Below are 27,093 nucleotides of genomic sequence, written 5' to 3'. Positions count from 1 at the left end.
GACGCCAACAATGAAGAAGATCTCAATGCCTGTACTTGTCATGCTGTACTTGAAAGACTACAATCCATTTTGCTATTTAAGAAGAAGCTTCTTTTTCTACAGCAATCGGCAAATGTGCTTAACTACAAAACAATCGCCTAAGTACACGGCGAAACGTCGAAGCAAACAGAAGCTATAAGAGCCGATAACGCTGAAGTGTAGTGATTAAGTTGTACACAGTTCTACTACACATTCTGCAACGCTGTGTTGCAATTTTAACATTGGAGTAAAACCACTGCATGACACCAATAAAGATGCAATCTACACTGAAACTGAAGAAAACATCGCTGCCAGCCTGGATTATGAATGGAAATCACTCATCGAATTCACAACATACTTCACGGAGCAGTGAACTCTATACCGTGAAAGAATAAAACATCGCTACCGCCCTGAACGATAAATGGAAGTCTGTTGCTGACCAAATTCACGAGACACTCCATTTATGATGCAACTATAGCAACGCATGGAACACTCCAGATTATTACTACAAAATGTGTCTCGTGCAAGTCAATTATCCTGGAAACAAAGACAGCAAAGATCTTCACTTGTGTGAGACCGTAGGAAGCTGATATGGCGACTGTATGCGTAATAGTGTTAGATATTGTGTCTATGCCTAAACAGTGCATTTAGTGACATGCGACTCGTTATCCTGTTATAATGGTAAGTGGCCAAATAAGCTCTGCTTCTTTTTAATGTCCAAAAGTCATTCTACCTAAACCAAGAATATCATAGTTAATTTTCCTTGTTCCAAAAAATAGTACTGGCGCTACGTATTTTTGCAAAATTCTCTAATGTTACAGACTTGCTAGCTTTTTATCTAAATATGTTCTACCAAAGAGAAAACGTTGACCCATCTTTACTACCTTTAAGGTTGAAAAATTTTCTCGTTCAATTTAAAAAGCTATACATTTTTTATAAATTTTTTGATAGTTGAACTCAATTCGACGCGTGTTAGTTTTTTTTTCTATTTAATATTTAATTTTATTTATTTTCTGTAATATCGTGTATCTTCGTTGTTTTTAAATATCTTGTTTATAACGCGTCGGTTTCACGTTGTTTTTTTTTTCTTTTATAATCGGGAAAATTTCTGGCTCGGTTTATTAGTTATTTAGAATACGAGTATGTTCAGTAGATTTCACTGTTCTTAAATAATTATATGATTAATACTCCTTTGATAATATTTCTTTTCATAGAGCTTGTAGAGGTTCTGAATCGAGAAATTTCTTGCTCGATTCAACCGTTCTCCAGTGTGAGTCTAGGATCGTCTTTTGTCACATTTCTTAAATACCGCAGTTTTTGACACAACGGTTATTTGTTCTTTTTTTTTCTTTTTGAATCGAGAAATTTCTGGCTCGGTTTATCGATTATGTAGAACAATGTGTCGGACCTTTTCTTCATTGTTGTTAAATTGTTATGTAGACGACGGTTACTTTTCTGGTTTTTCTGCCTGAATCGAGAAAGTTCTGGCTCGGTTCGGGGTTAAGCCCAGTAAAAACGACTTTTTAACCGACTTCAAAAAAGGAGGTTATGAATTCGGTTGTATTTTTTATTTTATTTAACACATTAATTTTCCTTCAGCTTCATTTCATATATTTTATTAGATTTTTTTTTATATGTTAGCACAGTCTTCACCTCTATATATCACATGCTTGGAAAGTTTATCATCGTACGAATATTTAACTAGGTATGTCTACGAGTAAGTCATATGTTTTTAAACAAATATTTCAAAAATTATCTAATACATCACTGAAGAGAATCACATCCATTTTTAATTATATATCAGAATAGTCATCTCTGTCTCTTTCTTTTTCTCTTTACGTTGGATAAATGTTATAAATTTACTTTCTAGCTAGCTTATGGTGGTGGACACTATCTTGGTTGATGTTATATATTTTTAGTTTTTGATACAACAATGTTCTGTTTTTCTTCCTGAATCGAGAAAGTTCTGGCTTGGTTCGGCGGCAAACCCGGTATAACCTTTTTTTTTTTCATTTAACACATGCAATTTCCTTCAACTTTATTTCATATACCTATTAAATAATTCATTGAATCAGGCAAAGGGTGAGCAAAGTAATTTTTTTAATTCATTCATATATTACTTTCTACGCTACAGCCCCATTGATTCATCATAATAATTATGGGCAAGGTCTATACGAGTAAGTCATATGTTTTTAAACAAATATTTCAAAAATTATCTAATACATCATTGAAGAGAATCACATCAATTTTTAATTATATATCAGAATTGTCATCTCTGTCTCTTTCTTTTCTTTCTCTACATTGTATAAATGTTATAAATTAACTTTCGAGCTAGGGTGCAGGCTGATGGTACTTAAACACTGGCTCGAGATGAACTTATTTATTCAATTAAACTGCCCGTTTATATATTGAAGGGTGTTTGCCTATACATTAGGCTTTCTTAATGAGATACATAAATATAATTACCAAGTCATTAGTTAATTGATCATTAGGACGTTAATAATTATTTGGAAAAGTAAAAAATACTGATGATTTGACACATATCATTAACAAGCTATTAGTTAATTATTCATTAGTTATGTTGTGCCGCTGTCACTGGGTATGTGATTGCTGCACTAATAGTCTTTCGCAGTCGTTCTTGTCTTCAGAGTTCGTTGGGTTGGGTTTTGACGGAGTGACAAAGTCGACGTGATACGTGATAACTATTTATTAGGGTTGAGTCGTTTACAATCAAGGATCAGGTCACGAGCGATTTGGAGCTAGTGTGTCTGTCTTCGCTTCTAGGGACGAACTGTCCTCATCTATTACAATTTCCTTTTTATACTATCGACTCCATAATGGGAAAAGTAAACAATTATCGGAGTCTTCATTAACATTAGTAGTTATTAATAATTAGGGAACATTATCGTGTAAACAATGTTTAAGATAACAATGATGAAAAGTAAATAATTATATTTAAATGGATTTCACTATAATTAGAAATTTTCCTCCCCATTCGTTAATTATTATGTATGGTAAGTGATCTTTATCCATATGATTCAATTTTATCTGAGGTCGTTCTCCGGCGACATCTCTTGAAAAAAACCGTTTCGATTGTTTGTTTCTATATCGGCGTTGAATACCTCTACACCTCGTGGTGTATTTTGTCGGTTTTGGGTAAATGGTCGTCTGTTAGTCCTGTTACTGACCGTCCGCATTGATACATCCGTGTCTAACGTATCCATGCGATTTTGTTGGGGCCTCGGTGGATACATTTGTCTCCACTGTTCAGGTGTAGGTCGCGGTAAGTTAGCCCAGTGCGTGTTTTGTTGATTATTAAAATTATTTGCTACTGGTCTCGTTTGAGGATAATTAGGTGCCGGTCTAGGTTGATAAAAGTTTGGTGTCGGTCTTGGTTGATGATAATAATTAGGTGTCGGTCTTTGATGTTGGTTACGATTTGGATCAAATTATTGATTATTTAGTTTTTTTGCGAAATATTCTGGATGGACTTGCATTTCATGTTTTAAGTGTCTATAAGCCTCTTCAGGTTAAAAGCTTCCGAGTTACGTTGCGATGTGTAGCTCGTAGTCCTGGGGACTTGCCGCAGCCGCTGTCACCAATTATGTTGTGCTGCTGTCACTGGGTATGTGATTGCTGCACTAATAGTCTTCACACGCAGTCGTCCTTGTCTTCAGAGTTCGTTGGGTTGGGTTTTGACGAAGTGACAAAGTCGACGTGATACGTGATAACTATTTATTAGAGTTGAGTCGTTTACAATTAAAGGATCAGATCACGAGCGATTTGGAGCTAGTGTGTCTGTCTTCGCTTCTAGGGACGAACTGTCCTCATCTATTACCACCTTACCTTACCTTATTTCCTTATTACCTTTTCGACTCCATAATGGGAAAAGTAAACAATTATTATCGGAGTCTTCATTAACATTAGTAGTTATTAATAATTAGGGAACATTATCGTGTAAACAATGTTTAAGATAACAATGATGAAAAGTAAATAATTATATCTAAATGGATTTCACTGTAACTCCTTATCTAATTACAATATATGAGTTACATGGAAGTTCTTATCTAGGGTCCAATGTAGGGTCACATGGCTATGGAGATGTCTGTCTCTGTCGTGATGCAGCATCTCTTAACTCAACAAACATACCGCGTGCGTGTATCTCGCGTTGTTCGTGGTATGTGTTATGTTGTTGTAATTGTAGACAGGTAGGTAGGTAGGTCAGGTAGAATATTTGTATTGTATTGTATTTCTCGTACGTGTTGAATGTGACGTATTGTTGCCTCGTGGAGCTCGTGGCTAAGTATATATGTGTGCTCGGGAAGTATCGTGGAATAGATATGGGAGTCAGGATTCCTTATAGGAATTGAATATAGATGGAATACGTTTTTGTCATGTCTAACGAGGGGGAGTTCTAATATGTATACAAGTTTGTTTTTATAGATGTGTGATGTTACAGCAGCCGATTCCAGTATTTCGTGAATATTATTCACCGTTATTGAAGCAACAAGACTTTTATTTATATGTCAGAATTGTCATCTCTGTCTCTTTCTTTTCTTTCTCTACATTGGATAAATGTTATAAATTAACTTTCGAGCTAGCTTGTGATGGTGGACACTATCTTGGTTGATGTTATCTGCATGATATTTTATTGGAACATCTGCATGTTACCATTGTTCGAAGGGTGAAACCTTTGCTAGTTATTTTAAATCAGGTATTTCAATTTTTATAAGATGTGTGGCTGTGGATCCGTCATCTTATTTTGTAGACATTAGGACATCCCATCTTTTGTTGCTCGGCTTACGGCTGTTATGTGGAGCGGAGTAAAACACGGTTTTTATTTAAGATGCTGTTACTTTAAAAAAACAATCCTTCTGATTTGAGCCTTTCGATCTGTGTAGTAAAATGTGTAACATCGCAGACGCAATTTATATCAAGTAATGTTACGGCATCGGTGGTTTCTGCAGGGATGCCATAGTGAGCTATACATTACATTACAGCTGCCTACCTATTAACATTACAATTGAACTGTTTTTATCTATCCGTTTTTTTAATAACATCGAATCGCAAGAACAGTGAGGCGCACTGCTTTGGTTAAATAGGGCGTCTTTTGATTTATTCCAAAGTATTTGGTTCTTTATTCTGTTATCATTACCCAATCATTCATTTATTATTATCAAAGTGTTCCGTGCCGTGCCCGGTTTTAGAATAGGACGGCCCCATCTCTTCACGTGGGTGTCGTAAAAGGCGACTAAGGGATCTGACATGAGAGTGGGCAGCAGCGCTCTCTATTGCCAACTACGAACTCTGGACTCTAACTCTGCGGTATGAAAGGCAAAAAGCGACGTTCAATAATTATTGTATTAAACATGGGGTCTAATTAGTATCTCGTCTACAGAGCTGCGCGTCTAAGTCGCAGATCGCCTATCTCGCATTTCGTCTAAGTAACAGTTCGTCTTAAAAGCAACTGGTCTACATTTTTTTTGCCGACAACGCGCCTATTTAGCTACTAGTTTAAATGTTAACTCACCTTAGTGAAAACTCACCTATGAACCACTTCATTTGATTAATACTGAATAGGTAATAATTGTCTTTAATTAATTTCATATCGCACCAACAATTCCTTCCTTAGTTTTTCTAGGGACAATATTAATGAAAATCTGCAGCACACGTGTGCATAAATCAACGGTGACATGCTTCGGTATTATCCATCGGCACATCTTATTGTTGGTGAATTAAACCAAGACGTAAGTGTTTAGCTAATATCCTAATTATTGTGAGAAATAATGACAGATTGGCTACAAGCCTGACTACTTGACGTCGTTTAGTGGACATAAAATTTAAAAACTTTGGTTTATCTATTCGCTTTCAATAAACAAACAAACATTATAACTAAGGTTATTCTACTGTCAACTATTACTAAAGGGAGTTAGCGTCAAAAGGTCTAATTAGCAAATTGTCTCTAGAGCTGCTCATCTAAGTCGCAGTTCATCTAAAAACTAGTCTTGTTTTTTGAGCAGCAACTCGTCTATTTAGTGACTAGTCTAAGTAGTAACTCGACTTAATAACAGCTCGCTTAATTAACCACCTCATCCAGACAATAGTGTAATAAGACCAAGTTCAAATCTTTTTTGATAAATATCGAAAGAGTAAAATTGCATTCGTGAAACAACGATTCTACTTAAATAAAAATGTATTTCTTAGAAAAAACTAAAACGTTGGAACTTTAGTTAACTTATGCTGCACCCATTTGTTATTATCATCCTCAAGAGCTCAGGTGCTATGCACAAGCCTAAACAGATTTAACTATGAATAGCATAGGAGCTTGAGAGGTAAAACTCAGTGTCTCTGAGCTCTTGTTGCTACGTACTTGCGCGTATTCAGGAAACATACAGCCACTATGTGGTATTGATGGAACAACATGCAGCAACCTTGCTCTTCTGAATTGCACGTCGCAGAACCTACCTTTAACATTTAAATCTGATGGCCCCTGTGTGAAGTCATCGCGATTAAACTGGTAGGAAAGTCTAGGTCGTCAGATACAAACTATTCCTGCAGCAGGCGCTACATGCTAGGTGGTGACTGTGATGGGCTCACACATACCAATCCCTGCCTGCTGAAATATTCCAAAGTTAAATACGGCAAATTGAAGGTGTCCTACATAAGATCTTAGATCAGATTATTATTGATCATCGTCGTCACCATTTAGCCACTCTGTTTACAAGAAAAACCTTATTAAAATGTTTGAACGCGAATAAAAAGCTTCAGGTTTAAATTTCTTAAGCACGACTAAAGGACGTTAAGCAGTGAAACTTACAGCCAATCTAACTTTATTATTTACGGGGGAGATGCATGGTTAAGCATTTGATAGGTGTTTACAGATTGAATTAAATAAGGATATCCCTTAAATATGTGCACAAGCAATGGCTAATGCACGAACAATAAGTTGTGCAGGCGAAATACATCGCACTACGAATACCGAAGCGTATCTTCGTCGATTCAATAGTTGTGTTCCTCCAAGGCATATCTGTTTTCTTTCTAGAAAACTTGCGGAAGGAATCGGAGCTAAATAAGGATTCTTGACAAGTGAAATATGTTTTAGCTGAAGTTTAACATTTTCGTTTGTTCTGAGAATAATCTTGATCTAAAGTAAATAATATATTTTTTTTGTGGATACCTCCGATTTTTACCAAACATTGATTTAAATTTGATTTTCCTACAATATCATCTAGATCAGGTGGTATTAGGCGAGCTGCTACTAAATTCAGTTATTTCTTAGACTAATCGCTGAATAGACAAGTTGCTACAAAAAATTGCGGACATTTGCTTTTAGAGCTGCTGTTTGGTCTATATGCGACATAAACTATCTGCGATTTAGACGAACAGTTCCCTAGAACAAATTGCTAGTTAAACCTTGTGAATCTAGTCCATGTGCGAGGTGATCTTCTACTTGACGTTTTGACATTTGCAGAATTCAGCCGGCAAGGGTTGGAGTGTATTAACCCATCATAGCTACCAACTAGTATGAAGTGCCTGTCACAGGAACAGTTCGTGCTTGATGACCTAGGCTGTTCCATTAGTCTATTTGCAATCATTTCTTCCAAGGCACCATCGGATTTCAGTGCTAAAAGTTTGTTCTGTGTCGGCCAATTCAGCAGACAAAATTGCTATACGTGATCCCGTCGGTACCACTAACGGGCAGTATGCTTCTAGAACACACGCAAGGACGTGGCAGTGGTAGCTCGGAGACTCTGACTGTTCCCTCACAAACTGCTACACTATTTGTAGCTAACTCTGTTAGGTTTGTCCATGGCACTTGAGCACTTCAGAATGTTGGTAGCAAATATGTGCGACATGAGTTAGCCAAAGTTCAATGCTTTGGTTTATTCTTAGAAATAATTTTTACTTTCAGTCAAATTGTTGTTTCACTGTTGTAATTGTCCCTCCCGATTTTTACCGAAAGAAGATTTGAACATGATCTTGTTTCACTGTTATCCAGATGAGGGGGTTAATAAGGGAAACTGCTATTAAGTAGGGTTACTACTTAGACTAGTTAAGAAATAGACGAGTTGCTAATTGAAAAAAAAATTCTTTGGAGAGCCTTACTCCTAGAGAACGCGTCCCCAGGTGGCGGATAGGGGAATGCCCCCTAGGTTACTATGACTTGGAGGGTAAGGGTGAAAAACCCTCGTGGACCAATAGGCCGGAGAAGGGATACTCCGTCAACAAACCGTCTCTGCATAAGATCTTAGACAGCACTGGATGCTTAGGTTGGAAGAGTCCAGAAAAGATAGCGCATTCAACCTTTTCACGCTTTCCTGTAGTGCTAGGAGAAAAAAATATGGCTTATAATACTTTTTAGAACTGGAAAAGGTATTTTTTTCTTTGTAGCTTATAGTTTGATTCTATGCTTGTGTGTGGGTTCTACTTGTACGAACTTTTAAAATATAGTTCCACCTGTTTCAAGTTCTGGTATTCCTACAGAATCGAGAAATTTCAGGCTCGGTTCTGTTAATCCGTATTTTTAATTGTTTGTTTTCTTTAATTTTGCTTTCAATTGATTTTTTTTTCATGATTCTTATATAACAATAATGTGTCCGTGTGATTTTCTTTGTTTTCTTGGCTGCCTTCAAATAGGAGGTAGTATTTGACGTTTGAATGTGACGAGATATTATGTTCTCTGTCAGTTTTTTTAACGTTGGTTGATGTGTCGAACTATCTCGATGCTAATTTATTAATTATTTCCGCAAAGAAATTTTAAATTGATTTGACTCTGGCTACGCTAATTTTTGTTTCGTAAATGCACCGGATGAGTTCATGCCCAAATAATAATTAAAATTAAACTCAATAATTACCATTAAACCTTGAAGCTAGCAAAGATGTGTCAACGATTATACTTCAAATGCTTAAATTTTTAAATTAGTAGTGATAAAAAAGGAAATTAATAACTATTTTAGCAAGTATAAGAACTCTGTTTCTGAATCCAACAGAATTTCGGTTAAATTATACCGAGAACACCTAGTATCTAACTATATATGCATGAACTAGAGTTTAAAAACACAGTTCACTAACATCAAAACATTAATAGTCATTCAAGAAAACTTCTACCTTATTATCGAAATCTCTTTCATTTCTAGAACGTTCTCAATATATAATAATCTGTCTTCTTTCCTTCTGTTATTTTGTATCCTTAGTTCCCTATTCCTACTGTCCTGGAGCTTCTTATTGGCCACAAACCTTTGTACTTAAATTATTTATACAGATGCTACTGTCACTTAAAATAAACCTTTCTGTCTTCTGAAACAGAAAATTTATTTCATGTATCTACTTTATATAAATGATGTACAATGAACTAATTTGAATTTAATAATGTGTTTACTCACTAAATGGTAAACTGTGATAATTTTACCTTGTATCTTCTATTACATATGTCAATGATCTAGAATGAACGTATTTAAATTGATAGTGTTTACTTACTAAAAATACACCGTGTGTTTACGTAAGTGGTGTTCATTTTACTAATTAAATACTTACTTAACATTCTAAGCGAATGCAGTCTTTTTTAGCTTTAGGCATACAGTTTCATTTTATATTCACAGTATTAAACTGCTTTATAAAGTATCTACCGTATTTTTTCTAACTTCGCTGTCTATTTCTTTTGATGCGTCCTTTAATTATTATTTTTTTCATGTCTGTTAAATGTTCTAAATCTATTCTTTATTTTTTTCTATTGTGAAGTTTGCCTGTGAGGCCGCCTATTAAATATCTAAGAAAATCTGTATAAGTATAGCTGTGTTTTCAGTACTGTTTGCTATATGTGTTAGTATTCAATAAATAGTCATTGTAATGTATTGTGTTATATTATATGTTTAATTTCTTTTACTGTATATTTTGTGTTGAATTTTGTCAGAATTAATCTTTCTTTCTTTCATTCTTTGTTTATCCATTAGAGGTATTGTATCTTACTTATTTATTGAATCAGGAGTTACTCTGGGGAGGTCCATATCAACGAACTAAAAACAAACACTTTGCTCACCCGCGGTCTTATGTTAGCTACGTCTAGCCAGCAAAATTAAATGTGTACCTATTCATGCAGTTCCTCTACCGCCACACTGTAAGAACACACACGAATCACACAAATCCAACTATCATCACCACACTACACTGACGCGTTACGAACTCATGACATGACACGACATAATGTGTTTCGATAATGATGATAATAATTTCGAGCCAAATAATACTTTCATTCATACGGTTTCTCTCCGCTATGAATTCTCAGATGGCTTTTATTCCACATCCAGTGTTAATTTTGAGTCACATACAGTACATTCATACGGTTACTCTCCGCTATGAATATTCATGTGTTTTTTTTAATGTGCTGCTTTCCCTAAAATATATTGGGTCATATACAGTACATTACTCTCATGTTTTTTATCATAGCAATTTTCCTAAATTTTGAGTCACTTACAGTACATTCATACGGTTACTCTCCGCTATGAATATTCATGTGTTTTTTTTAATGTGCTGCTTTCCCTAAAATATATTGGGTCATATACAGTACATTACACTCCGCTACGAATTCTCTTGTTTTTTATCATAGCACTTTTCCTAAATTTTGAGCAACATACAGTACATACGGTTACTCTCTGATATGATTTCTCATATGTTTTGTAATGTACTGCTTCACCAAAATTTTGATTCACATTAATTAATTAGTGTGAGTGTGTGTGTGGGAGATGCATAAACACACATTTGTTGCATAGACGTAGCTATCATAAGATCGCGGGTGAGCAAAGTAATAGTTTTTAGTTCATTGATATGGACCTTCCCAGAGGAACGCCTGATTCAAAAAGTTATTTATAATGTTATTTTCTTATTGTATGATCTTTCTCTGATTTGTATAAATATGATGTTAAATAAAATATTTGTAAGATAAGCATACGAATGCTCGTCACTGTCCTAATAGTTGTCATCTTTAAGTATATGTTATTACTCATTAGCCATAGAGGTGACAGCAGGGTGTCATCTATTGGACATAAGCGTGTCGAATACTCGGACTTACGATTGCGCTGTATAGTATTTTTTTCTATGTAGATGTAGTTATCTTTTTTTTACTGTGACAAAGCCGTTGTAAAAGAGTATTTTACAGTACTATGTTGTAATTTTCTGTTTTTTTTTGCCTATGTCGTTTAATAAAGAGCAGTATAGCATTTTGTTGTTTTCTTTCATTTCTATAAGGTCTTTGTACCCTAGTTAAATCTCTACTTAGGTAGTTAGACCCTCTATTCAGATAGTGCGAGCTATAACGTGCGAGTCTACAGTATACTCGTAGTTGAGGTCAAAGATATTTTACAAGCTTTTATTTAGTTTCACCTGTCTCGTTATCTGTCTGTCTGTAATTAAAACTTGCAAGTTAAATTCGACCAACTTCCAGTAGTTGGATTGGCTTGAAATTTTGTATACTTATGTAAATTGCGTGACAATACAATAATCTGGTAGTGACATCCTGGTAGTCTGGCTAGGATCGTCTCCACAGGACGGAACTCTTCAACGGGTAATGACATCGACTTGAAATTTGGTATGTAAATGTAGTACAATTACAGTCAACAAAAAATCCAGTCAGCGAAAAAAGCTTGTATTAAAAATGGATTCTTTACCAAAAATTTATTTACACTTAAATTGTCACTTGCCTACTTGCCTTGTATTTTGGAGAACCATCAGTTAAAAATTGAATTGACACCGACAAGGTACTAAAGTGTAAAGTTATTTTCGACCTCGAAAGTACATTGCCAATATTTCCAGCAACGATTACTTAGGGCTAGAAAGATAAATTGAAAATACAAACTGAAATATAGATGCACAGAAAAAACAGAAAAATAAGACCATCGCTGGGAATCGAACCCAGGTCCTCGGTAATCCGTACCGCGTGCTATACCGCTACACCACTGATGGTCAACGGTACCGACACGAATTTCCCTATGCACCTCATATCTCAGCTTGTGTTTCTTACTTAGTCACTTAAGCAGCGACGCTAGCGACATCTATGCCGTAGCCCTCATCGAGAATCTTTTTCGGCATTCCATTGGAACTAACCGCTAGCCAGCCATGGGCGCAGCCATGGGCCCTATACCACGAAACTCGAACTTCGTATGTTGCCTTCCCGCTGACGCTTATGTCGTTTAATACGCGAGTGAAAGGGACGGTGCGATACGAACTTCGATTTGCGAGTTTCGTAGTAGCCCCTCAGAAACTCCCTGTATTATGTAGTGTCAATTGTCAAAACGGCTGTAGGTACGATGGGTATACATACTGAAGGTAAATGAGAGAGCGCGATAAATCGAACTTTTCCGATAAAATACGATGAAAAATCACTATGTAGGTATCTGTAACATATTTAATAATCAAATCAATCACAATGGCAAGTAAAATAAAAAAAGTACAGTATCATAGACACGACACGTTGATTTATGATCTACATACTTACAGGTCGATCCACAAGATCTGGCACGAATGGATTGAATGAGTGAATGAAAGTATCTGTGTGTTACCTATTTGAATACACTTCACACAAATGTGAAAATGTCACGCATCTGTCATTTTCCAACAAAAATGTCTATGTGATAATACTTTCGTTCAATCCGTTCGTGCGCCCTTGTGAATAGACCTGTACTTATGTTTTCCTCAAACAATAAAGAGTTAATATTTTCCTCGCGGGTCGTGTTCAAACCCAAAACATATTTACGTTCGCCGATAAAGATCAAATTCACTTACAACTAACACCCGAACTCAATACAATCTAAACTCCACTTAAGCGAAAGAAATAAAACGCGTAATATTTTCAGGTTTCTGAACGAAAATCACTCCCAGCGGATCGATTGCGGGACGAAAAGATTTGGAAAAAAAGAAATCTGGGGACCAGTGTAACTTGATACTCTGAGTGTCTAACTGGTGTATTGGACAAACAATGCGTTGCGGCTCTATTTATATTGGTTGGGAAAGGAAAAGAAGTTGTAGCAGTTGGAAAGGTAGTTGAAATTTTTTGCGGCATAAATTTGAAAGTAAAATAACTTAGTTATTTTTTAATCAGAAATTTTTAAACTAGCTTGTGGTTTTAATAAAATAAAATAAAACTTTATTTTGAGGCCATGGATCCTTAACATTAAAATTAAAATGAAATAAAGTGAACTAAGCACATTTTTTTCCAACAAAATTATCTACATAAAATAACTAAGTAAAATTTAAAATAAAACTATCATTAATTATTTGTAGACTATTTTAGATAGAGACTGTCTGGTCTGTCTGTGGCACAGTAGCTCTCAAACGGATTAACCAGGTTCGATGCGGTTTTTCACACAAAATCGAGATTTCTTGTAGTGGTGTTTAGCTGTGTTTAATTAAAATTGATTAAACCGTTTTTGAGACGTTTACTTTGTAATAACAATATCGGAGGTCTGTCAACTTTTCTAATTTAATTAGGTTATTCAAACACTTTCTTTCATACATAACAAAAAAAATAACCAAAGAACAGCCGTTCTGAAGAGTTGCGCGAATATTTTCTTTAATTTAAGATAGGTAAACCTCCGAAATCCACCTCAAAAAAGGTCACAAAGGATTGTTTTCGCAGATACCCGCGTTTCCACCAACGAACGAGATTGAAATTTGTACGGGACGTAGTTCCCTTTATTTTATTTGACAACATGCACGCGACACACTTGGTTTGTTTGGGCGAGGGCGTGTTTTAATAAATCCAGGAGAACGATACAATAAATATAAAAACCGGCAAAGGGCGAGTCGGACTCGCACACCGAAAGTTTCAAACAAATTTCACGGTACGGGAGTCTCACGGTAGTTTCATGTTCAAATTTCTTTAATTTTCAAATTTCGGAAAATGTGGGAATCGACCTGTAAGTATGTAAAGTATGTGATCTATTGAATTTTTCTGAACTAATTTGCAGTAAAAGAAACACGATTATTAATTTTACCTAACTGTGTCCATTTTTTGTCACGGCGGATTAACTAACGACATTATCTTAATACACGTTGTAGCAATAAATTTGTTCATTAGTCATGTTAAAGGAGATTAAAGTGGGTTTATTTCCGAGCGGCCACCCGGGCGAAAACGAGCAGCTGTCAAAATTTGCCGCCATGATTTTTTTGTTTGTTTTTAATTTTGTAACGGCATTGGAATTACTGAATTTGGGCTGGGAACAGTTTTTTTATCTATCCCTCTAATTAACGGACTGAATAGATTTTTTTCCCCTAGGAATTGGTCCCAATATAATTATGTAGGTATTATATACATATTCTCCCAATGTCTATGTATGAATAGGATACCCGCTCAACCTTCGCTCAACTAACAGAATGTTTAAGCGGCATCAGATTTAAAAATACCGTAATTACTACCACAGATAAACAATTTTTTCACCCGCCACAATTAATTTATGGATGCGTTCAGAATTCTCACGCCTCCAATCTCTCATCGAGTTTAAAGACGCTTAAAACGCTAGCAATTATCTCAAAAACCCACGAATTAGGTAAATCTATTTCAGTTCGTAAGGGTATTTTTAGGTGACAACAAGATAACGCTGCCGCTTAATTGTTTTAATGACAGAACGCGACCAAAACGGGCGTGACTAATGGCGCGGGAAACATTGAAACATTCGAAAAGAAGTTCGAAAAAAACTAATACGATTTCTTTCCTGGCCCTGGGGGGCTACTACGAAATTCTAAAATCGAAGTTCGTGTCGTACGTTCTCACTCTTATATAAAATGATGTAAGTGTCAGCGGAATGGCTAGATACAAAGTTTGAATTTTGCACTTCGTAGTATATAGGGCCAGTCTTGCTTAAGGTTGGCAAATTTAGTTACTAGCTTTTACCCGCGGCTTCGTCCTCGTGGAATGAGGGCTATCGTTTTTTGTCTCACTAGATGGCGCACTGTTGCGTGAGGTTTTTAAGTGTGGCTTTCAGAGTCTGTTATTACGGGCGTTAAAACAAAGTTTAGATTAAAATCATATTTAAAACACCTTAAAACCGTACCATAAAAATATCCAGCAACCACAGTGTTGGTTAGTCCCGTTTTGTTCGGAAAAAAAGGGAGGACAAAAGTTTCCAAAAGACAAAACTGTCTCAAAACACAGACATTCATTGCCCCGTAACGCATAATTGCCATAATTAATTTCAGGTAATGCAAAATATTCACAAAAAAAAATCTAATTATAAATAAACCCGCGTAGCTCACCCAAAAACTATGAGATTTGACATTTCGGAGACCTCACGCTACACTAGCGCCTCTAGCGGCGAATTCATTCGCGATAGCCCTCATTCGGTTATCGCGCGCTATTCCCTTGGGAACTGCATTTTTCCGGGTTAAAAAGTAGCCTATGTCACTGGATCCGTCGCTCCGTTTCGACGTAAACACGGGCAAACATACAAAAACACTCTTCCGCATTTATAATGTTAGTATAGATTTAACTAATCACAAACGTAACAAAAATGTCAAAGCTGTCAAACTGACATCTCAGTCGATAGTAGCGCCAACTAGCCTGTCACAGAAACACATTCGCACTGTAACAGTATAAATTTTATTCTTAATCGAACCAAAACCATTATTTTGGTAATAACAAACATACGATGATTTACGCCTACAAAGCACTTAGTGATCCATATTTAAGTTCATCAAATCATTATTCACGACTTAAAGTAATAGCAGCAAATCAACGTTACACTAAAATATGGTTATAAAAAAGCAGTAAATACGTAACGGGCTAAAATTAAGTGCATTAGTTTATTATTTGACGGCGGACTGTCGGATAGACAAGTTTTGTACCTACTTATTACCGTTATATTAGAAGAAATCCTATGTACAGTTTCAATCTTTTTCCAATCTTCAGAATTGTTCCTTTAATAGATAACAATTTTGATATTTAGTTTTAAAAAATCATAAAGTTTCAATGTGAAACGCTTGTGACATACGAACAGACATACAGGATGAAACACTCTCATATCACGTCCCCCCAGGTCATCCGTCCATCTCGTGACGCAACTGCGTCGAAAAACCGGGAGCTTATTAAAAGTAATAAATAAATAAATAAAATAATTGAGATCTGTAATCCGTAGAAAACATGCCAACTGCAGAGCTAAGTCTCTTTCACCACTCTCTTACAAGTGCCCGGCATTTTACGTGAATAACACTCAAACATCTTCTCGTATCTGCCAGGCATGTATGCCTCCCTTTAGAATGAGAGAGCTTGAGACATAGTTCCGAATTACACATACACCATAATGTATTTTTACCGACAATTTTTCGCATTATAATAAGTGGCTCATGCATACATGTTTAACGTTTGGGCTCCACAGAAAACAGAGTGGAGACCCTTTTTGGTATCCTGTCGTGTCACCAAGTAACATAGTTTTAGTGCTAGTTTTAGTCTTAGTTTTAGGTGGTACTTATGGAGCCAAAATAAATCTTTCTTTCTTTCTATTACTATGATTTGCTAATTAAAATTTTAAACCACTTTTAGCCGCGATCTCACATCTGTCATCGCATCTCCTAAGTGCGCGCGAACGAAAGCATCCGAAAACATTTTAGCGAAACGTTCAAAAATAGAAGCATCGGGCGCGTTCACGAATTATTAACTGTCATATTGTTTGAGATGGCGGGAAATGATTGGTGATGACAGTTTTATGACGCGGTATTTGAAAGTACATTTAGTAAATGCGGTTAAATATTTATAGGCGATAAGGAGGGTTATTTTCGTTGAGTGGTTTGTCTGTTAGATCGTTTAGGGCCTGTTTCAACAGTCTGATGATTTCCTGGTATTTTATGTGGCAGATATCTCAGCCCTCTTTATCTGTTTGAGTGTTATAATATTCTCGTAAAATGGCGGGAACAGTGGTGAAAGAGACCTTTAGTTTTAAGGATGGATGTTGTGTTTGCAGCTCCGCTGTTGGCATGCTTTCTATAGAAAAAGAAAGAAAGAAAAGAAAGAAAGAAAATACATTTATTCACAACATAAGACACAACAATAGTATTAAGTACAAATAGACAACACGTAGGAAAGTATGTGTCATTGCGGTTGTGAATAGGACACTGGCTCAGCATAATGCTGAAGCGTTAATAATAAACACCCCAGCGCTGATTTTCAGCCAGCACCGTTGGTGACCCTCTATAGATTACAGATCTAAATTAACTCCCCCCCCCCCGGTATTTCGACGCAGTTGCGTCAAGAGATGGACGGATGACCTGGGGAGCTACTACGAAATTCAAAAATCGAAGTTCGTGTCCCGGCAATAATCGAATTTCACGCGGACTAAGTCGCAAGCAAAAGCTAGTAGAAAATATGTCTGACTAGACGTTAACCGTGGCTTCGGCTACGAATTTAAATTTTGGGAGTTCAATAAATTCCTATAGGAATTTCCAAAAAAATAAATCGTGGATTTCATTAACGTGCCAAATTTCACGTCTTTACTTCACAACCTTTTGTCCACCCAGATCACGGTACCACGGTATCACAGTAATTTTGTATTATAAATGAATACGTTATAGGTTTGATTTTTGTCACAATGTCGCTATGAAATTTCAAAACGTCAGAGCATCAGAGCCAAAAAAGTTGCGGACGCTAGGTGGCGCTGATGTCGTGCACAGAGCCAATAGGAAAAGGTATTTAGTTAATTAGGTGAGTTATATCAAGGGTTATATACACCTATGTAGATAGGTAAGTAGGTAAGTCCTTAGTTGCTAACTTTTACATTACCTAGCAATCGTACTTTTTGCTCGTTACCCATGATGATTGAAATTACTTATCATTTTACAAATAAGGTACCTAAGTACTTACCTAAATAATAATTTTATTAAGTACTTAGTCAATTACGTAAAACCATTGAAAATTCCTGAATCGATTACAAACGAATATTCTAATGAGGTAATAAGTAAGTAAGTGAGATGTACAGTCAGCATCAAAAGCAGCGGATCATTTTTTTACTCTGTCGCATTAAAACATTTGTCACTCTTGCATGGTGTTACGTATGTGGCTTTAAAGCGACAAAGTACAAAAGTGTATAGCTACTTTTGATGCTGACCGTACTTATTCAAATTCAAAGAGCATTTAATTAGTTATTTATAAGAATACAATAAAACTATCTTAAAATAAGTTTTAGCACATTACTCAGCATGTAAGCAAGTGTAGGTACAAAAAATTAGTTCTACCTATATTTACATATATTTTTCGCCAATATTGTTTTATTTATATTTTATTAATGTTCGTATGTACGTATGTATTTGAGAACTGTTTATTAAAATATAATTAACTACATGTATAATTGGCTTTATTTTATTTTATCTTATGTAAGTATTTTAAGTTTAGGATATAGGTAGTTTTATTAATTTTATTATTTAACAAGAAGAAGAAGCCACATGGTGGGTACCTACCACATGACGGGCACCGACGGCAAGGCAGGCCGAGGCGGAGATGGCGAGATGACCTGGACGCGGAACTGAGTGGCCAAATATAGCTCTGGATAGGGAGATGTGGAAGTCAAGAGGAGAGGCCTCTGCCCAGCAGTGGGACACAGTTATAGGCTAAATATAATAATAATAATAACAAGAAGATTGTATTTTATTAATAAACAAACAGAGCAGTAAAAAAAGATTAACAAGGTATTTTATAATTTGCTAGATTATTATTCTTTTTATATTTTGGAATTGGTAATCAAATCACGCTGAAAATGTCAAACTCTGGAAGAATAGATATATATAATCTTAAAAATATATATAAACATAGTTCTTTACCAAATTCTCATTTCATGTTGCTAGCGCCATCTAACTTCTATTCATAACACTAATATCGAAATGGTTATCAGTGCCATCTGTACTAACTTGTACAGACTACATTGTAATCTCAGATTCTCAGATGGTAATTTTGCTGTGGAGTCTATCACAAATGCGGTGTCAAAAGCTTTGAAAATGTACTAATAGATGTCGCTAAAGGTGCCATAATGTTCCAATTTACGAGAATAAACATTAAAATTTAAAAACAAGAATTACCTCAAAATTGGTTATATTTTTCACTGCAGATTTAATTTGAACTCTAAAAGTTGTTACAAATTATGAAAATAAAGATTGTTACATGTGATCGTTGGCGATTACAATGGCAGTAGAAAAATAAGTGTCTTAGAATAAATTTGCTCATGAAGTATTTCCAGTCCTTAGCTTACTTTAAATAAAATAAATGTTTTTTAGGTTGTAATTGATAAAAAACAGTAACGGCGTAATTTTACGCCGACAAGTAGCGTAAATTATTACGTTAAATGAAATGTTAATGGCTACAGTGCTGCCAATCACGAAGCGGGGTGACCGAGATGGATCGGAATTAATCGGAAATCCACCATTTTCCCTTTGTAGCTAACCGGTGTTCAAAACACGTGCGTACTATCAAGTTACATGGAAAACTCGTGTGTTCCGTGCTAGAAATAACAAATAAACGTTTGGAAAAAGTGCGCGGCGTTGTCATAGTCAGGTGACGTGTGTATAAAATCAAAATGAACACCGAGAAGCTGAAGAAATTGCAGTCACAGGTGCGCATCGGCGGTAAGGGCACACCAAGGCGCAAGAAGAAGGTTGTGCATGCTACAGCTGCCACAGACGACAAAAAACTGCAGTCTTCCCTCAAAAAACTGTCAGTAAACACGATCCCTGGCATCGAGGAGGTCAATATGATAAAAGATGACGGCACAGTAATACATTTTAATAATCCGAAGGCGCAGGCATCGCTCGCGGCGAATACTTTCGCCATCACCGGGCATGGGGAGAACAAGCAGATCGCGGAAATGCTTCCTGGCATCCTCAGCCAGCTGGGGCCCGAGGGTCTGAACCAACTGAAGCGACTCGCATCCAGCGTGGCCGCGCCAAAACCACTCGAAGAGGATGATGAAGTACCTAACCTCATCGGCAACTTCGACGAAGCGTCCAAACAGGAGGCTAAGGAAGTCGTCGTAGAGGACAAAGAGAAGAAAGAGGAGAAAGAAAAGAAGCCCGAGACAGAAACCAAAGCCGCAGACAAGAAAACCGATTAACTGTCCCATGTTCAACAGGAATGATTTAGGTTTTTAATTTTGCTCACCCATGAAGTGTCTTTAACAAAAACGCTAGGGTTTCCAAAGCCTTTAACAGTGTCTCAAACATTTATCTTATAATTTAGTATTTGTGTTCCTATAATATATATTATTATGTACTTTGGATTTATCATGCTTTGCATTTATTTTATAGTTTTTGATGTGAGTGCAAAGAGGAACGTCTCTGCGAAACTTTGTTGCCCTAGGACAAAAGTGGAACACATTTTTATTTTTAAATATTTGACTTGGGGTCTTTGGAAATCCTGTATACAGCCATCCTGTTTGTAAAATGTAAAGCTTGTTTCTCCTTCGCCACTAACGATTAGATTTTACTGTAAAATATCCCATAATGAGATATTGAACTGTCGTTTTTCACATAATAGACTTTAGTTAAGTGTTGTAAAAACCTATTGTTGAAGTATTGGCGATATTAAAGTCTATGTATGACATTATACATATAATTTTTTACACAACACTGGCATATAGGCATATTATATTATTATATTGGTAAAGGTGAGAGACATACCTAACAATATTTTTAAATGGTATTTTCTAAAGTTGTTGATTCATGTTTCAAAGAAGTTGCTTTCTCATTTTTTAATAGACGACAAATAGGTTTAAAACAAGAATCTTAGTCACAGATAGCTCTTTAGGTTTCAGAGCTAACATTGTATAATAAAAACATAAAAATTGTAAAATTTTAAAAGGTTAGAGTTTTTATGTGTGTGCTAGCATGACATTAAAAACTTTGATCAGTGAACTTTGGACTTTTATTTGCGTTTTCATTCTTCTGACCTATAAGAAGTACAACCAACATAAAGAACAACTAATTTCTAATTTGACATTTCTCTGTGGCTACCCATGAGGTTGGCATTCAGATATTTGTTGTAGTGTAGGTACAAAACTGCATTAAATATAAAAAAAAGTGGTCATTCGGAGCAACAGGATAAAATTATGTTTATTTACTACCATTTCAGAAAGACTTCAGATGCTTAATTACTATGATTATTTATTGTAACTACCTATAAAAAGTTTTAATGCAAAAACTTTAATGTACCTAGTTATGTTAATTAGGTTTGAGCCTTGAGGTAAATGTGTTTGTAATGCTAGGTATATGTAGAATAGAGCCATTCAATACAAGTGAGCATGGACTAAGGAAATTATCTATGCCCACAATATTGTGTTGACCTTAGAGTTAAATGAGTTTTTCCTAAATTAAATAATGAGTAAACTTGACTGATAATCAAATCAATTATAATGGCTAGTCCTGTCCTGATAAGAAATGACTGGGAGGAGTGCATTACCACTAAAATCACAATTAAGGTGTTTTGATAATTAATACTTTGTCATTAATTTTAAAGGTCATAGTCATAGGAAGATAGTATACGAAACTGTACAAAAATATTGTGACCATGTGTTATAATAAAGGCTATACAAAATTGAACCGTCTGTGCAAAATACAAAGATACATTATTGCTTGCTCATAAAATCATGGATGGAACCATCCATTTTTTTTTATTTTGACAGCAACAGGGCTGCCAGACGCAATTTTATGATTTCCCCCAAACCGATTTTTATGTAAAGATTGGTTTTTTGGAATCTTTTTGTATTTTTTATTTCAATTCCAAAGTTTTTGTTACTTTTACGGTCATCCCGTAAAACCTATATCGAAAATACAAACTGAAATATAGATGCACAGAAAAAGCAGAAAAATAAGACCATGATTTTTGTTTCCCCAAAATGATGCGTTAATTAAAAAAAATCCCCAATCGCTTTGTTACAGAAAAAAAAACGAATAGCAAAGTACTTACTTTTTTTCGATACAAAAAAAAAGCTTGGATTATGAATTCGTAATTTGAAACCGTCATGTCATTCATGTTCATGTTCATGTTTACAACAAAAACACATTTGGTTTCAAATAAAAAAAAATATTTTAAAGGTTTTAGGTTACCAAATACTAGGATGAGTTAATTTTAACTAAAAATTCGTGAAACATTAACCAGTTTTTGAGGGCTCTGTAATGTTTGCACTGGCAACTTTTTTTAAACTGTCAATACTGTCAAATCACTGAACTATTTTTGTCAACAAAAATCACGTATTCTAAAAGATTGTGCCTAAAAATCCAATATTTTAACACAATGATAGCTCGCCCGTGGACGGATGATCTTCCTAAATGTCGTAGCACTTGTGTGGCGTCGTATTTCTCACGGTTAGGAGGTGGAAATGTTGATTCTGGTGATGATTATCTATGCTTCCACTGCCAAACTGAAGATGATTCGTAAGTACCCGATATTATCGTATCGTGATGACCAGTGCCCTATTTCACGAAGGTACAAGCGGTAGTCTTTGTTTATCAGTAGGTATGCATTGAAAAGAGACTACCGCTTGTAAATTATAACTTGTAGCTTCGTGAAATGGGGCACTGATATCTCAGTGGGTAATTACCCCGACTACGCTTCGAAGGACCTGGTAAAATAGCTGTCAGTGCTGGCAATTATATGATGAATACGAAGGTTTCTATGGGAATTAATTAATACAGTTAGTACGAACTAGGCTAACAATAATAACTAATAACTTGGAGGGACGAGGTCCAGAGAGATCTTTTGGATCTTGGGTCTGAAGCCTGGCAAGAGCTGGCCCAACATCGCAAAGCATGGTTTCAGATGCCAAAACCCACTTTGGGCCACTTTGCCCAACTATTAAGTAAGTAATTTGCATTGTATAGACTTAACAGTAAAGTTGATATTTCGGATTTTGAAATCATACTTTCGAACTATGGGAATATCAGAATAAAAATCACAAATTTACTAAATTATTGTTAAGGAAAACATTGTGAGGAAACCTACACACACAAGGATTCCTGAAGTAATTCAATAGTGTGTGTAAAGTTCCCAATCCATACTGGGCTTGCATGGGAACTACAGCCCATTTTGAAAGGACCTGTGCCCTGCAGTGGGACATATAGGCTGAAAAAGAAAATATTTGCAATGTGTCCCATGCTTGAACTTCACAAATTAAACTTAACAAACAAAACCACTTTTTTACCGTCCGTTCTGTACCTCGAAAGGAAAAAACGGAACCCTTATAGGATCACTTTGTTATCTGTCTGTCTGTCTGTCAAGACCCTTTTTCTCAGGAACGTGTGGATGTATCAAGCTAAAAATGACATTGAATACTCAAATCTGCCGTCCCTTGAAGCCCTGTAAAAATCAAACTTCTAAGTCAACGCAATCAAAAGTAACAGTCATTAAACAACGTGTTTCCATACAGATAGCAGTGCACTGAAGACCTATAGGGCACTTCCAGTTGTCCTAGAAACTTGGTATGAATTTGGTATGAAGGTAGCTATTATAACACAACCAACTAGAAAATTCTGAAAATCTTGATTTCTTATGTCTGTAATATTAATGACCAATTTAATCTGACCCCACACTGCGTACATTTTGCTTAAGAGTAGGGCTCTGCATACACTGGATATTTTAAATCACTCGGAAAAATCGAAAAATATCATCAAGACATGATTCCCGTTTACATACCTATAAATGTGCACCAAACCCTCGGTGCGCGAGTCCGACTTGCACTTGCCCATTTTTTTTTAAATCTACAGATGTCTCTATGGAGTCTTTGAGCCGCACAATGGACTGGAGGCAGCAAGGTTCATCATGCAGAGAATGGCTGCGGAGCTCCTGTTTCCTCCACCTTCTGCTAGCAACACTGATGAAGAGATCCGGGATAAATTAAGGTAACTTTATGACATTAGGGCAGGAGTATATACGGTGTTAGAAAAATAGCCCTAAAGTGGAAAGTGGCTTAATGGCTTGGGTTAGCCTGGGCTGTGGGTTGGGTTTTGGTTTTGGGTTAGTGGCTTATGTAAAGTGACCATATACAATTTCAGAAACTGTAGTAGTATCACTATAAGTACGTATATTTTATGATTTATATATTTTTTTCAAATAGTAAACTATGCAATATTTTTACCTAATATCTGCGGCACGACAAAAAATCTTATAGTAGGTATTGTACGTCTGTTAAATAATCTATAGAAAGCTAGTTGTATGTCATGAGAGCTTACTAGGGTTGACAATGTTCTGTAAAATGTTGTTAGAGCAATTGTGCAATCTTGTTTAGTTAAAGTAACAAAATCATTAAGGTCTCTATGCATACTATATCATGCCATGACCGTAATAGGAACATGCCAGACGGAATGTCAAACGCATACATGACACGCGATGGCGACGGTTGGTTACGAAACGTGCTAGTGGACATAATCTCCTATATCTTTTTTGGTGTGGTAGATCCTTACTGTAACCGCTTGCTGGCTGCAGTACGAATGGGCTGGCTCGACCGGGTTATTACCACACTCCCACAGAATACCGGCGTGAAATAGTAGTTTTGCTACTGTGTTTCGTAATGGGAGATCCAGAGGCCAGAGGTAAATTGTGTACACATGTGTGGGATAGGAAGATATTGGTCTACGCAAGTGAAGCTGCGCTGTGAAGGCCAGTTGAATGTGTAATCTTCAAAATCAAAGTCAGAATATCTTTATTCAAGTGGGCTATAACCAGCACTTATGAATGTGAAAAAATCTACCACCTGTTTAGAATTACCTCTGTTGAGAAAAATCCAGCAAGAAACTCAACTTGTTGATTTTTCAGGTTGTTGATTAATTATTTTTCTGCCGTGTAATTCCAGGAACGCCTTTAACTCTGTGGAGAAGGCCTACATAGAAAACTATGATGGTATGATAGCGGAGAGAACAAGCCTGCAGTATCAGTTGCAGACACTGAATGAAACACAGGTAAGTAATATTTTTTCACAAGCTTTTTATTTAAGTTCAATTCTGAGTAATGGCCTCTTCATTTTCAAGTCACTTTGGCCAATTCTGTGCCAGTCTCTTCCACAGCTTACGAGCCAACTGCCACATGTTATCCAATGGGCCGGATTATTTAACTTGCATCATTTTCTAAGTACAGTGGAGGAAAGAGGGTGGAACCTTTTCATAATCAATTTTGTTATGATTTCTTTGGAAAATATTGTGGCATGGCATTAGTAGCACAAAGTTTTTACTCTGGCTGTACTACAAAGTGCAAAATTCGAACTTCGTGTCTTGCTGTTCCGGTGACGTTTATATTATTTTAATACTCGTAGTAAAAGCCGTGGTGGCCTAGTGGTTTGACCTATCGCCTCTCAAATAGAGGGTTGTGGGTTCAAACCCCGGCTCGCACCTCTTGAGTTTTTCCAAATTCATGTGCGGAATTACATTTGAAATTTACCACGAGCTTTGCGGTGAAGGAAAACATCGTGAGGAAACCTGCACAAACCTGCGAAGCAATTCAATGGTGCGTGTGAAGTTCCCAATACGCACTGGGCCCGCGTGGGAACTATAGCCCAAGCCCTCTTGTTCTGAGAGGAGGCCTGTGCCCAGCAGTGGGACGTATATAGGCTGGGATGATGATGATGATGACTCGTAGTAGCCCCCTGTCACGTGATTCTGTTTCCTCAACTGTATGTTAGTTTGTATGTGGTGATTTAAAAATTAATTATTAATTACTTATCTTCTTCTTTAACTTAAGAGTTATACTCTTGTCGGTGGAGTATCTTCCACACATCCCTCCTTTGAGCCATCCTCTTGACCTCTTGATACGACGCGACGCCGACTTTCTCCCTTGTCTGATCGATGTGGCTGCGCCTAGGTCGACCTCTTCCTCTCTTCCCCTCGATCTTTCCTTCCAAAATGGTTTTGAAGGAGTCGTCGTGTCGTATCAAATGCCCGGTCATATTCCCGCGTCTAGCATCTATAGCGTTAAGGATTGTTCTCCGTTCTTCAACCATTCTCAAGACTTCCTCATTGGTCTTCCTTTCCATCCAACTAATTACTTATGTAAGCCCAATAACAATACAGTAATTTGGTAGTGAAATTTTAGTGGTCCGGCCAGAATCAACGTCCCAGGACGGAATTAGTGTTGCCAGATCTCATTGGATTAAAATCGGGACAGATGGTAAAACAAATCGGTATTTAGGATTTTAAATCATGACAAATAAAAAATACTTAACTCTATATTTTATTTTAATCATAAAATTTAGTAATAACTTTATTGATTTATTTGGACACCTGGCAACACTAGATCCGTCTAGTCTAGTTCCGTGCGAACATCGAAGAACTCTAATTCTTCAATGATTAATTCCTTAATGAATGGCATTTACTTTGATTGAACTTAGTATGTATAAGTAGTTTTGATTATGATAAAAATACAATCGACAGAAAGCTCTGCTCTGATGAGCTACTACGAAATTCGCAAATCAAAGTTCGTAGGTATCGCACCGTCCCTTTCACTCGCGTATTAAATGACAAGCGTCAGCGGGACAGCAACATACGAAGTTCGAGTTTTCTTCGTGATATAGGGCCTGGTCGGGGCAGATATTTGTATGAATAATACGAACGGATGTTCTCAAGTCCTAGATATTTAATACGTATTTAAGTACGTTTATTCGTTGCCTAGTACCCATAGTGCAAGCTTTGCTTAGTTTGGGACTAGGTAAATTGGTGTGTCCCAAAGGAAGAGCAGCGCGTTCGCACGGGCGCATTTGGGACCCGACCGTGATACGTAATTTTTTTGAGCGCTGGAGAACATACCACAGACTTGTTACGGATCGGGGTAATCAGCGATGTTCTGCGAACGGCGCTGGTCTTCCTTTACCTATTCATAATTTAATTTTTTTTTACTAATTTTTTTTTTACCCCTAATATAATTTTGTGAAATACGTGTGTGTTCATTTCTGTTTCAGAACCATTTCACAGTTTTATAATGATATCTTCAATAATAACAAAATTTCCATACAAACGTTTATCCGTTACCCTAGTACCCATAGTGGCAAGCTTTGCTTAGTTTGAAGGACTAGGTCAATTGGTGTGTCCAAGGAATAACAGCGCCTTTCTCCACCTTTTCACCCCCTTAGGGAC

The 27,093-nt window shown here is 36.4% G+C and overlaps 2 protein-coding genes and 2 long non-coding RNA genes across 5 annotated transcripts in view; 3 read left to right on the top strand and 1 right to left on the bottom strand.

Annotated features, from left to right (window-relative positions):
• Positions 1-1,244: 1,244 nt before the first annotated feature.
• Positions 1,245-3,968, bottom strand: LOC141442107 (uncharacterized). Its single transcript, XR_012452882.1, has 2 exons — positions 3,886-3,968; positions 1,245-2,832 (listed from the first exon to the last, which is right to left on the bottom strand). It is a non-coding gene; the product is annotated as an uncharacterized lncRNA (long non-coding RNA).
• A 160-nt stretch (positions 3,969-4,128) lies between these two features.
• Positions 4,129-8,800, top strand: LOC141442108 (uncharacterized). Its single transcript, XR_012452883.1, has 2 exons — positions 4,129-4,199; positions 4,231-8,800. It is a non-coding gene; the product is annotated as an uncharacterized lncRNA (long non-coding RNA).
• Positions 8,801-19,370: 10,570 nt separating this feature from the next.
• LOC141442186 (transcription factor BTF3 homolog 4-like) lies at positions 19,371-20,892 on the top strand. Its single transcript, XM_074107098.1, has one exon. It carries the CDS (start codon positions 19,560-19,562, stop codon positions 20,091-20,093), a length of 534 nt encoding a protein of 177 aa, XP_073963199.1. The 5' UTR covers positions 19,371-19,559; the 3' UTR covers positions 20,094-20,892.
• A 1,279-nt stretch (positions 20,893-22,171) lies between these two features.
• LOC141442104 (TGF-beta-activated kinase 1 and MAP3K7-binding protein 1-like) overlaps positions 22,172-27,093 on the top strand; it is a 38,954-nt gene continuing 34,032 nt past the window's right edge. Inside the window, exons 1-3 of one of the 2 annotated variants that reach the window (XM_074107014.1) lie at positions 22,172-22,410; positions 23,740-23,874; positions 24,825-24,930. In XM_074107014.1, coding sequence (XP_073963115.1) covers positions 22,271-22,410; positions 23,740-23,874; positions 24,825-24,930 — 381 coding nt within the window. In that variant the 5' untranslated portion in view covers positions 22,172-22,270. Of the gene's footprint in view, positions 22,411-22,483; positions 22,836-23,739; positions 23,875-24,824; positions 24,931-27,093 lie in introns of those variants that run through there. The other variant, XM_074107015.1, reaches the window with a different exon arrangement.

The sequence above is a fragment of the Choristoneura fumiferana genome, chromosome 25, assembly GCF_025370935.1.
Source record: "Choristoneura fumiferana chromosome 25, NRCan_CFum_1, whole genome shotgun sequence".
Classification (NCBI taxonomy): Eukaryota; Metazoa; Arthropoda; class Insecta; order Lepidoptera; family Tortricidae; genus Choristoneura; species Choristoneura fumiferana.
This window is presented reverse-complemented; position numbering and strand designations above follow the sequence as displayed.